The sequence below is a fragment of the Toxorhynchites rutilus genome, chromosome 1, assembly GCF_029784135.1.
Source record: "Toxorhynchites rutilus septentrionalis strain SRP chromosome 1, ASM2978413v1, whole genome shotgun sequence".
In the NCBI taxonomy this organism is placed as follows: domain Eukaryota; kingdom Metazoa; phylum Arthropoda; class Insecta; order Diptera; family Culicidae; genus Toxorhynchites; species Toxorhynchites rutilus.
In genome coordinates, this window is record NC_073744.1 from 198,195,024 (window position 1) to 198,208,016 (window position 12,993).

General features: G+C 38.5%; 1 protein-coding gene across 4 annotated transcripts in view; it reads left to right on the forward strand.

Annotated features, from left to right (window-relative positions):
- LOC129764915 (uncharacterized) overlaps positions 1–12,993 on the forward strand; it is a 53,305-nt gene that overhangs the window by 13,002 nt on the left and 27,310 nt on the right. For 3 of the 4 annotated variants that reach the window (XM_055764565.1, XM_055764588.1, XM_055764574.1), the window contains exon 2: positions 1,481–2,161. In XM_055764565.1, coding sequence (XP_055620540.1) covers positions 1,500–2,161 — 662 coding nt within the window. In that variant the 5' untranslated portion in view covers positions 1,481–1,499. Of the gene's footprint in view, positions 1–1,456; positions 2,162–12,993 lie in introns of all 4 variants that reach the window. The other variant, XM_055764580.1, reaches the window with a different exon arrangement.

Genomic DNA, 12,993 nt, shown 5'->3' on the forward strand with positions numbered 1-12,993 from the left:
AATAAGGTTTAGAGGTCTTCAAATAGGCCTTAATAATGATCGAACAAAAAGACTAGACTAAAATCACCTGATTTTTATCATGTCTAAAATCGCTTCCGGCATTCGGAATCACAAATTCGGATTACGTTTCAAAAACCGCTCTACTGATTCGTCCAGGATTTTCATTTCAATAATTTCGAACACTCAAGTCTCCACAGAAATTATTTTTCTGTACGTGATCTATATTCGTGGTATACAATTTCTTTTTAGGCGTATAAACCTGATGCAGACTAAGACACATCAATCCTGATACTGACTGTTACATCCGTTGCACCGTGATTGAGTTAAATCGTGAGGAACGGACACCAAATCATTTTTATTTATATAGATTTTAACAGAGAGCCAGCTAGGCGTACACAGTAAGTGTCAAAAAATATTGATACACTGTATTGCAAGTTTGTACATCATGTGTCTTTTTTAATTCCATTTTTTTGAAAGACTGTCCGGGAAAATCCAGTTTGGAGAAATTAAATCGAATGAAACTTTCTCTGAAAAGCAGTGATCGTCCTTCCACATCTGAAACTGAAAGTGACATATAACCCATTTAAATGATAATCAGTAGGGCTGTTTCAATCTTCGAGCGAAAGCGTCTGCTTTCAAATTCAAAGGAAACGACAGCAGAACTAAAATGAAATTGAAAAATCGATGTTTGAGTATGTTTAGTGAAAACACACAATCTAAATTGAAATTGCAGGATTTATTTCAAATGATTCGCCTTCCACCAAATCTTGAATGATCTCTCTTGCGTTAATTCGGAATATTTTAGCCTTCGCCTTGAAACCATCAAATTTGCATTCGGATGGAATAGAGCATTTTTCGTTGATCCCTGAGATTGTAAACCCTCTATTCGTCGAAAAACGCATTATTCTATTCTACACATTTCCGGTTTCAGATGAGACAACCCACTAAGTTGTGACGTGTGACCAAACTATCTATCGGAAATACCGCAATTGTGCGCGCCTCCAGCATTAGACACAATGAATGATCAATTCAATCAATGAAAACACTTGAATGAAGCGCTGACTGATAACCGCATATACGGCAGCGATCCGCAAGCCAAATTGAAAATGCCTGCCTCAACTATTGCGCAGCTCTCTTGTGGCAGGGTGATTCATAGAATCCCACCGGCAGCGCGCACAGACACATTGTTGCACCGACTGGATGATGATGATTTTAAAATCGCTGTTTATAGCCATAGCCTCGTTAAACGAGACACATTAGACGGCCGAGTCAGACACTTTATTATCATTCTCAACAAAAAAAGGTTCTGTCGCCTCGGTGAAACACTGCAAATTAATGAATATTTTTGCGCTTCCCACGTCCCAACTTGGTCAATTTTGGTAATTTCTAGGAAGAGCCAATTACGAGTTGGGAATTGCGTTTGTTTGGTTTATTCGACCTCTAACATCGTTAATAGTTCCACATCGCTTTCTATCCACAGATAACGCGAGGAGAATATAATGGCTGATACCACCACATCCGCCACTCCTGCACCGGTGCCAAGACCCCGCCAACGAACGAATAACAATTCGAGCAGCAGCCCGGCCACAACCGCAGAGGACACGATCAACAATAACAACAACAGCAGCAGCCGAGACGTGCCAGACTGTATCACCACAACTACCACCCAATCCCTATACCCAAAGCTCAACTACGAAAATGTTGAAATAATTCAACCGCCGGTGAAGGTACACAACGCCGATCCGGACGCGAACGCCAATCCACGACCCATTCCGGCGCCCCGAAAAACCAGGATCATCGTCCACGAGGAGGAGCAGGAGGATGGTGGTGGCCCCATTCAGTATCAGAATGTGACCCCAATAAGGCTGCGATCAACAGCTGCTGCAGGTGCCATTAAGAAACCTCCTCCCATTCCACCCAGTCCGAGTCATATGCCGAAATCACCCAGGAGTCCAGGCATTACGACGGTTCGCAATGATCTCCGGGGAAGTGTGATGGGAGGACCACCAATGGGGTCTAAAACTCCCTCACCAGGAATACATTCCAAGCGGTTCAGCTTCGACGGCGGGGAGAAGCTGCCCGGCCTCGATCGGAGCGAATCGGATGGAGCTTCGGTTGGAAGTGGCGATAGCGGGAAGAAGTATAAAACTTCCTCCCCGGGGTAAGTGAACTAGGATTGGGCGATCTTGTATCGATATTTGGAAGATCGTATTTTTGACGTAGGAATACGTCTTTCGGGAACATATTGGGGTACAAATTGAAAATTTAAAATCGAGCGCATCGTGAAAATTGTCCAATTTCAAACGCTTATTGCTCAGTCATTTCATAATGGATTGATGAGATTTTTGCGCTCCAATCTATATATATATATATATATATATTAAAATTTTTTTTAAATTCATTTATTTTGGTCCAAGGAGATTTGTTCTAACTACTTTTTGATTATGATATCTCGTAAATGACCGCCTCTGGCCTTGACCGCAGAATGTGCCCTTTTTTCGGCATTTTCCATCACTTTGCCCAATGTTTCGGCCGATATGGCAGCAATTTCTTGTCGGATATTGTCTTTCAGCGCAGCCAGGGTCCTTGGTTTACCAGTGTATACCTTGGATTTTAAATATCCCCATAAAAAAAAGGCAGGAGGCGTCAAATCAGGTGATCTCGGTGACCAGTCATAATCGCCGTTTTTCGATATTAATCTTCCGGGGAACATTTCGCGCAATAATTTGGTCGTGGCAGCCGCTGTATGGCATGTAGGCATGCCGTCCTGTTGGAACCAGTAATTGTCCAATTCATTTTCACGAACAAATGGCAATAAAAAGATGCCTAACTCTTGCGAACGATGGCGACCTGATGTCGATGGAGTCTCTGCAACACTGACTCGAACGGCATCAATATTCTCGTCGAAACGTCTTGGTCGTTGTCTGGACAAATGACTGGCATTACTAACACTACCAGACGATATAAATTTGGCATATAATCGACGTATAGTGTTGTCTCCAGGCGATGTTTTAACTTTATTTTTATTTTTCCACGCACGTTTAGTTAACACAATTGAGAAGTTATTTTGAATGTACAGCTGAACAATTTCAGCGCGTTGTTTAGGTGTGTATTGTTCCATGGTTAAAATAGTACTGAAATGACGCTTCCAACGCGGTATGACATTTATTAATCTGACATCTCTGTCAAAAGTTATGGGGTTGCCAGATGCTTCAACTTTAAATGGCCCACCCTGTATATATATATATCTATATATATAAAAATGGAGTGATGTCTGTCTGTCTGTCTGATTCTTATAGACTCGGACACTACTGAACCGATCGACATGAAAATTGGTATGTAGGGGTTTTTGGGGGCGGGGAAGGTTTTCGTGATATTTTGAGACCCCTCCCCCCTCTCTAAGGGGGGGGCTGCCATACAAATGAAACACACATTTCTGCATTACTCGAGAATTAATCAAGCAAATGAAACCAAATTTGGCATGTGGAGGTTTTAGGATGCAATAAATGTTTCTATGGTGATAAGATACTCCTTCCCCCTCTCTTAGAGGGGGCTGCCATACAAATGAAACACAATTTTTTGCATTACTCGGAAATTAATCAATCAAACGAAACCAAAGTTGGCATGTGAAAGTTTTAGGGTGCAATAAATGTTTCTATGATGGTTAGACAGTCCTTCCCCCACTCAAAGGGGGGGGGGCTGCCATACAAATGAAACACAAATTTCTGCATTACTCGAGAATTAATCAAGCAAATGAAACCAAATTTGGCATGTGGAGCTTTTAGGATGCAATAAATGTTTCTATGGTGTTAAGATACTCCTTCCCCCTCTCTTAGAGGGGGCTGCCGTACAAATGAAACACAAATTTTTGCATTACCCGAGAATTAATCAAGCAAATGAAACCAAATTAGGCATATGGAAACTTTAGGGTGCAATGAATGTTTCTATGGTGGTTAGATACCCCTCCCCCCTCTCTTAGGGGTGGCTGCCATACAAATAAAACACAAATTTCTGCATTACTCGAGAATTAATCAAGTAAATGGGCGGGACGAAGTATATATATATATATATATATATATATATATATATATATATATATATATATATATATATATATATATATATATATATATATATATATATATATATATATAATCTCGTGTCACGGTGTTTGTTACCGAACTCCTCCGAAACGGCTCGACCGATTTTGATGAAATTATACTCAAAATACTTGTTAGGTATGAGAATAGATTGTAAACTATATATGATACCGGTAGGATACCGATAACCATACATTTAATACCGAATAAGGTGCCTCTATGCAGAAATGCAGAAAAAAAGATCTGGATATTTTTTTTCAAAAATTTGATTTCATTCCATACATATAACCCTAAATTTTGACCCCAATTCCCTATTTTTAATTGCGATTTTATTATTTTTGTGTCAAAAATATTCTAATAATTTAACCGTTGTTCGTTTTTTCAACAGAACGAATTTATGTAAGTTGTTCAATGACTGATGGCGTAACGCCCGCTTCATTGAACATCCATCTACAAATACACAAGTAACATCAATTCATCTAAAGCAGAGAGCATCTCCGATGATCTGGAAGCCTTTTTGAATGAGCACAATGAGTTATCGAAATTCTTCAAATCACATTTGCTCGGATTACAAAATGACAATCACGCTATTGCCATCAACCCTGATAGAACATCAGCTGGAGAGCACGTGTGTAGATCCAAAGCACAAGCGCTGCTGGAATCATGATAGCACGGTGACACGAGTAATTGATTGCGAAGAAAAAAACAATAATCTGGAATTGCGTTCATACGACCGTTCATACGACCCTCGCTATGTTCTTCTTCAATGGCACTAACGTTCCCAAGGTTTGCCTTCTCAACGTAGTACTACTTGCGTCATTTTTATTAGTAAATAGTTGAGATTTCTATGACGAACAATACGCCTTGAATGTATTCTGGAGTGGCAAGCTCAAGAATACGCGTGACTACAGTGCAAATCAGAAGAGTTACTTTAACGAAAAATCTCTTGCATAAACATTAGACCAACGAGACCCCGTCACAGATACTTAATTCATCATGAACATCATTTCTCATTTTGACAAACAGACAGAGGGCGCGCTCGATGGATTTTTATGTTTATCATATGGTGATTTGACATGGTCAAGAATCGCCAATTCAAGATATCGTAAGCTGTGCCAACAATTTATGGTCGACATATACGCGAGGGTCGAGATAGAACGACTGCAACTCTTACTACACAATCAACAAAAGCGGTGCGAGGAATAATACATTCACTTGCGAGACACTATCATGAGCAACGCCGACACAGCTTTAGTTATAGCCAGGCCAAAGCGCAATGCATTGTCATGACATTGCGCGTGTGTTCAAACACAAAATGAAGTTCGATCGTATTCGTCCCACCACATATTGTTGGTTGTATTCTGTTGAATGGAAAAAGCGCAATTTTGCATTCTGTTCAAGCTCAAGTCCAATCGAGTTGAGCAAATGTGACAACCTTGCCACGCAATTCAACGTAAAAAAATTATAGGAGGTTGTCTCCAAGATACGACCGCATTGTTGACGTAGAACTACGCTGTTATTTTATATTAGTCGCTTGTTTATACCTTCGGATATTATTCTATAATGCTGTGAAACTTTAGAAACAACTGCTTAGTAGAATAATCTCTGAAATGGTTTTTTCATTGTAGAATCAGTCGACGATAATTGATTGATGATTCATTCTTGCCCTCGCAAAACAATGCACTAGCTGATCGTATGTCGCAATTTATTTCTTGGTTTACATTGGTGACTTGAAACTACTAGGAATATAAACACTTCTAGCATTTTGCGCTATTCTCAAAAGAATACTTCTGTTAATATTACTGGCCTCGAAAAGAGTTACATAACTTTCTCATGCTCGAGAGAATCGCAGCTGTCACCCTTAGTGGAGGAAGTTTTGCTTTCTTGGTGACTAAACAAGCGAAATAAACTCTTTTTGTTAATAACAACCTCGAAAACAGTGTCAATGCTTCATTATGATCAATATTAGCGCAAATGCAATCCTAGTTGAAGGCAGTTTTACGACTGGCACGCGAACCCAAATAACTTATAGCATTCCAGTAAGACATTCAAGATGCTTGGTATTCCCCAAATATTTTTTTGGCGCACAACCTTAACGTCTGCTTCGACATAACGGCAGTCTCAAAGGCACCAACGAAGCCCTTATGATGCCGGAAAACAAAATGTTAACTGCTTGAAAAAAGACTGAATTATGCCACACAGCTTGTACTCTGCTGTAACACCCATCGATGTGAATTCGCTGATGAGTTTGTCAAGAGCGACCGCCTTCACCACCAGCGGGGGGAGCTTGATTTTGGTTGATGCCTGGGTAACGGCGTTTACATTTTCGACCGACGCGCCGAGTTCGCCTACTTCGATGTTGTTCGATGCGGTGTCACACTCGCAAAGGCTCGGTTCAGTGCGAGCACTTTTCACTGCACCAACATCGCATGCATCCTTAGATGATGCCTGCCTCGAAATTTTATTGCCCCTGTCAATGCGTTCGTTTTTTGCAGAGCTCGAGCCTGCCTTCCTCTTCTTCTTGCTCATCACATACTACGCGAAACGTCCAATTTATGACGCGGAAAGAAAAACACACGATACGAATAACGCCAAAAACAAACTGAAAAAACCACACGACGATATCCAAGTTGGATTACCACTGGTGGGGTCCAACCTTAGATCGAAGCGCAGCGAAAGCAAAGTGAACTGGATTGCTCAACAGTCCGATGCCGAATGAAAGTTTGCCTCAGCGAGATCCACTGTTTATACTCTAGGCGAGTATTCCCCTTCATTCTTCCACTTTTCCTTTGTTCACGGAGACATTAAATTCTACGATTTCCCCTCCGTTGGTCGTCGATAGGTTGCTCGGTATTGACAGTTCTGTTCGGGAAAGCACACAAATGGACAGAACAAATGTATGGGAAAATGGAAACGCTTAAAGTTTTCATGAATTTTAACCATTTACAAACCAGGGGATTCTAATGTATAGCATAGTAAACAAATCTTACGGAATTTCCGATTCGTTTAGTATGTAAATCGCCAAAATCCGTTCGTGGCAAAAATTGTTATTAATGTTAACTTTATTTCATAAAAACGTGACCTGTTTTCTGATTTGGCACCCTTAATGAAAGACGTAGTTCTACGTCAAAACATTGGTCTCCATGTTCCATTTCTATGAAGCAAAAATAGTAATGGTTTTTCGGGTGGAATAAACACGCAAAATTTAGCATTCAGACACATTCAAAACAAATTTAGCATCCAAACGAAATCGAATAATAATTTTCATTCAAATTTCAACAATTTAGAATTATTTCCGGAATTATGCCGATCAGATAGAGAGTAAATTGAACCACAAATACGGATGACTTATTTTGACCATTTTTTCGCGACAAGGCGAACGAATTTAAGAGTATAAAAGTCGATTTCGATCGAATTGTAAAATCCGATCACTCATATGCATATATGAATGTTGATTTCTGCAAATCGGTGAAGAGTAATAAAAACATCCATGAATAAAGGAAGCAATATGGCTGTGTTTCAAAGTTAGATTACCGATGTGAATACTCCTCGATTGAATGACAACGATAAAATAACGCGATTCCAAACAGGCCGATTAATCAGCTCCATTGAAGTTAGCTGGCGTATCGCTGTTTTCCAATTTATGAACGAGACCAAGCTGTTATAAACTAAGCCATGTTGAAAATCATATGCACGTATTTTCTAACAAGGAGACAGCAATAAATATTGATTTTCTATATTTCATTTTTTTCTACTTTACGACAAACTTATATTACTTCTTTCAGTTGACGTTTAACTTTTAAGAGATCAAACATGTCAGTTACGTTAATGAAATACACCAAGAAACATCATATAACCTTTCGTTCAAATCATTTAATTCGTTTTTTTATCGGTCACATTCGATTTATTTTAAAGATCGTTAAAATATTCAAACACACTTACAATACATTAGTGTGTTTTATTCAACACCCAAAATATTCACTAGAAATAATTTATTTGGCAGAACAACGTTTGCCTGGTCAGCTAGTAAAATAATATATGTCATAAAACTAACTATCGAATAATTGAAAAATCTCAACCCCATATAACGGAAATACCCACTTCTGATTGGTCGAAATTGACGACACATGCGGCGGCTTATGTACTTATAATTATTTCAGTTATTTCCTGATGGATTCACGGGATATTTACATGAATCGATCTGAACACTCCATAACAATTCATCACAATGGATAAAATAATATATTATACTAGCTGACCCGGCAAACTTCGTCCCGCCCAAAATTTGTTCAAGTTCATGGGTCCAATAGCAGAACTGTTCATTGATTGATATTCTAATCGACCCCGTTGAATTTATCTTTTACTAAAAACTTCCTAGTACTTCTACCAAAACTCATCATTATAATATCAGATTAGTTTCAGACACAATTCTCGTTCAAGATTTTTCAACCACTTGCGAATAACATGTTTCTCCGTTTCTCTTCTCCCCTTAGTGAGGGGGGAGGAGTGTCTATTAACCATAGGAACGTTTCGTGGCCCCTAAAATCCGTTGTTGGTGATAATAAGACCCTGCAATTTATTTTTGATAAAATAGCCGGTCTTGGGTTGAATCAAATAAACAATGTTCAGAATCGACAGAAATGCTTGTTGGATTTCTTGTTGACAAATTTGACCGAAGATTTTTGTGTGACCGAATCATTAACTCCACTTTGGAAAAATGAAGCTTTCCACACAGCTATCGAATATTCTATATTTATAGATACCATTTGCCATGAATTTGAGGAAGTCTTTTTTTTTTTAATTTGATTATGAATTTGAGGAAGTCTCTGATTACACTAAAGCAAATTACCAATCAATTAGGTGTAAGCTTAACTATATCAACTGGCAGGATTTATTTAGAAGTGTGGAAAACATTGAAGTAGCAGTGACTCGATGATCAATGAAATTATAGAGCAGGAGATACCAAGAAGACGAAAAAGGAGAAATATGAACACAAAATATCCGATTTGGTTTAATCAAAGCATAAAGAATCTAAAAAATAAAAAAAACAGAAGGCACATAAATTTTATAAGAAATACAAATCTGACGCTAATCTCCAAAAATATCTGAACATTTGCGAACAGCTCAACTCAACTGTTAGAAGCGCTTTTGAAGATTACAGCTTAAAAACAGAGTCGGACATAAAATCTAACCCGAAAAGTTTCTTTAATTACATAAAAACAAAATTAAAAAGCAATGGTTTTCCATCACGCATGCACCTTGACGATACCGTGGGGAATGACCCAGAAAAAATTTGCAACCTCTTTGCAACATTTTTTCAAGAAGTTTATATTGTAACAGCTGAGGAGGACCGAGATCGTGACTTCTTTGCATTTCTTCCAGAATTTCCATGTGATGTTGGAGTCAGAAAACTAACTTACATTGAAATTTTCGACGCATTAAATAAGTTCGATGTCTCGAAAGGGCCGGGTCCTGACGGAATTCCACCGGGTTTTATAAAAAAATTGGCATCTGAATTAACTCATCCACTTTTATGGCTTTTCAATGCGTCATTGGAATCAGAAAGATTCCCAAAAATATGGAAAAACTCTTTTCTTGTACCAATATTCAAATCCGGTAATAGATCCGATGTAAGAAATTATCTTGGAGTAGCAATTATTTCTTGCATTCCAAAACTCTTTGAAGCCATAATAAACCAAAAACTTTTTCAACAACTAAAGACACGAATTTTGAATAAGCAACACGGTTTTTTCAAAGGACGATCAACAACAACAAATTTGCTGGAATTTGTCACATGCACTTTGAATGCAATGGATAATGGTAATCAAGTTGAAGCTCTATACACTGACTTTAGTAAGGCTTTCGATCGTGTTGATATACCCTTACTCCTTCTTAAACTTCAAAAAATAGGGATAGAAGTCAAGCTATTGAAATGGCTCGAATCATATTTGACTGACCGCACCCAAATGGTAAGATTTAATGGGGAAATTTCAAAACCAATATTTGTTACATCCGGAGTTCCTCAAGGCTCTCATTTGGGACCACTTTTGTTCATTTTATTTGTTAATGACGTTTGCGTTTTTCTTAACAGTGTTAAGGCACTTATCTACGCAGATGATATGAAACTGTATATGGAAATAAAGAATGAAGAAGACTCTCAAACATTCAAAAATGAAGTTGTCATAGTTTATAATTGGTGCACTAAGAGTTTATTACAGCTCAATGTTAGGAAATGCACCTTGATTACTTTTACAAGAAGAAGAACACCATTGAACAATGGTGTTATACTGGGTAATCAACCCATCAGTAGATGTCAACGAGTAAGAGATTTAGGTGTGATCTTAGATTCGAAACTAACCTTCGTGGATCATTATAATACAATCATCCATAGAGCAAATAATATGTTGAGCTTCATTAAACGCTTTAGTTACCATTTCCACGATCCGTACACAATAAAAACATTGTATATTACATACGTCAGATCAATTCTCGAATACTGTAGTATTGTATGGTCCCCCTACATAACTTCACACGAAGACAGAATTGAATCTGTACAAAAACAATTTTTGTTATTTGCACTTCGTAAACTAGGCTGGTCTTCATATCATCTACCTCCATATGAAGCACGCTGTATGCTAATCAATATTAAAAGCCTAAAAGAACGTCGGAACTCTGCCATGATTCTATTTATTATTGATATCATATCACAAAGAGTGGACTCAGAAGAAACATTAGGAAACCTGAATTTTTACGCACCGATTAGGAACCTGAGAAACCCTAACATTTTTTACATAGATTATCGAAGAACGAATTATGCCAAATATAGTCCTATTAATCGTATGATGAGCCGCTGTAACGAACACAGTGAAACAATTGATGTAACCATGTCAAGATCAATGCTCAAAGACTATCTGAATAGCATAAGATATCGTTAAATTTCACTGTAATATTTGGGCAGCATATTTAGTCTACGCTGGTTTGACGAAATAAATAAATAAAAAAAAAATGATTCTGTAACTTGTTAAAATCGCCTTTTAAATTAAACGAATAAATTATCCAGCCAGCTCTCTTTAGATTTTTTGTTTTAAGTAGTATTAAGAATGTATCGGTCTACAATTTAGATTGACGACAATAAAAATAAAGAAATAAACTTCACATGCCAAATTTGGCTCAATTTGCTTGATTAGTTTTCGAGTTATGCAGAAATTTGTGTTTCATTTGTATGCCAGCCCCCTCTTAGAGAGAGGGGAGGAGTATCTAACTACCATAGGATCATTCATTGCACCCAAAAACCTCCACATGCCAAATTTCGTTTCATTTAGTTAATTAATTCTGGAGTTATGTAAAAATTTGTGTTTCATTTGTATGGCAGCCCCCCCGTTAGAGAGGGAGGAGGGGTCTCAAACTATTATGAAAATCTTCCCCGGCCCCAAAAACCCCCACATACCAATTTTCATGTCGATCGGCTCAGTAGTTTCCGAGTTCGTAAGAATCAGACAGACAGACAGAAAACCATTTTTTGACGAAGAACTACGTCTTTCATTAAGGGTGCCAAATCAGAAAGCAGGTCACGTTTCCTTGCCAGTAGCAAAACTTCCTCCGCTAAGGGTGGCAGCTGCGCTTATCTCGAGCATGAGAATGTAACTTTTCTCGAGGCCAGTAATATTAACAGAAGCGTTTCTTTTGAGAATAGCGCAAAATGGTGCGAAGTGTTTATATTCCTAGTAGTTTCAAGCCACTAATGTGTGGCTATGTATGCATGCTACGGCGAAGGCAAGAATGAATCATCAATCAATTATCGTCAACTGATTCTACAATGAAAAAAACATCTCAGAGAGTAGAATAGAAACTGAGAGAGGTTGGCGTCGACATCATGCCTCATACCGTATGTATCTATTCTGTTTTCGCATTTACGCATGACAATTGTCATGACAAATGGTTTGCTTGGTTGACAGAAAACATTTCATCTTTGGCAGAAATGATGCCATTTAGTGTGCTGGAGAGTCAAATGCGCAAATAATGAGCTGTTTTAAAAGCTTAAAAATAGTTTGTATGTATGCGTGCAGACATCTCTTTCTGTTTTCTTTTCTCATTTCATTTGAGATTGTGCCAAAAAAGACGGGTGGGTAATGTCGGGGACATAACCGGAGTGACGTAGGACTATACAAAGGGGACAGCTTTTGTTAAATATATATTTTAAATATACTGTTTTATTTTCTTCTACGTAAATACCTACCTATCTACCTGAAAAATGGATTAGTTTACTGTTTACTCTTTATGAATATGTTTTTTTTTTCCAAAATATATTTTTTATTAAGGCACATGTGGCGTTAGCCTGACGGGGCCGGGAGTCCAATATTTTGACAATTTTTGTCTTACAACTATGTTAGTAATATGTAACCGATTACTCGCGGTTGGCTCGAGGTTAGTATTACAAGTGTTCTCATAATTGGTATGTTGCAGTCTTCGATACTCTATACGTGTGCCCGACACGGGCTACTTCCTATTGGGATGCAGCTGACCATTAATCAGCAACGCTCCCTAGTCTGTACCCCATATCTAGCGTGGTGCGTCTTCCTCGACTCGAGGAATCCAGGATAGAATGGTCACTAGCCGGCGCAATCATCAGCTCGTGTAGAGTTGTCATGAGCGGTACAACCTTTGGCTCTTGTTGAATGATCAGTGGACTGCACTACCTTTGGCCCGTGTATCTGTAAAGAGTGTGTGTATGTATTGCCGCGACTAAGTAAAAGTTTATCGATCGGATAGGAGGGATATAAAACGGGGACACAACGAAGGAAACATCATTAAACGTTGACATCGGCGTTTCTGAGGAACAGGTTTCATCTATACCAGAAGATCAGGATCACGGCTACCTAAGATATCCCGGACG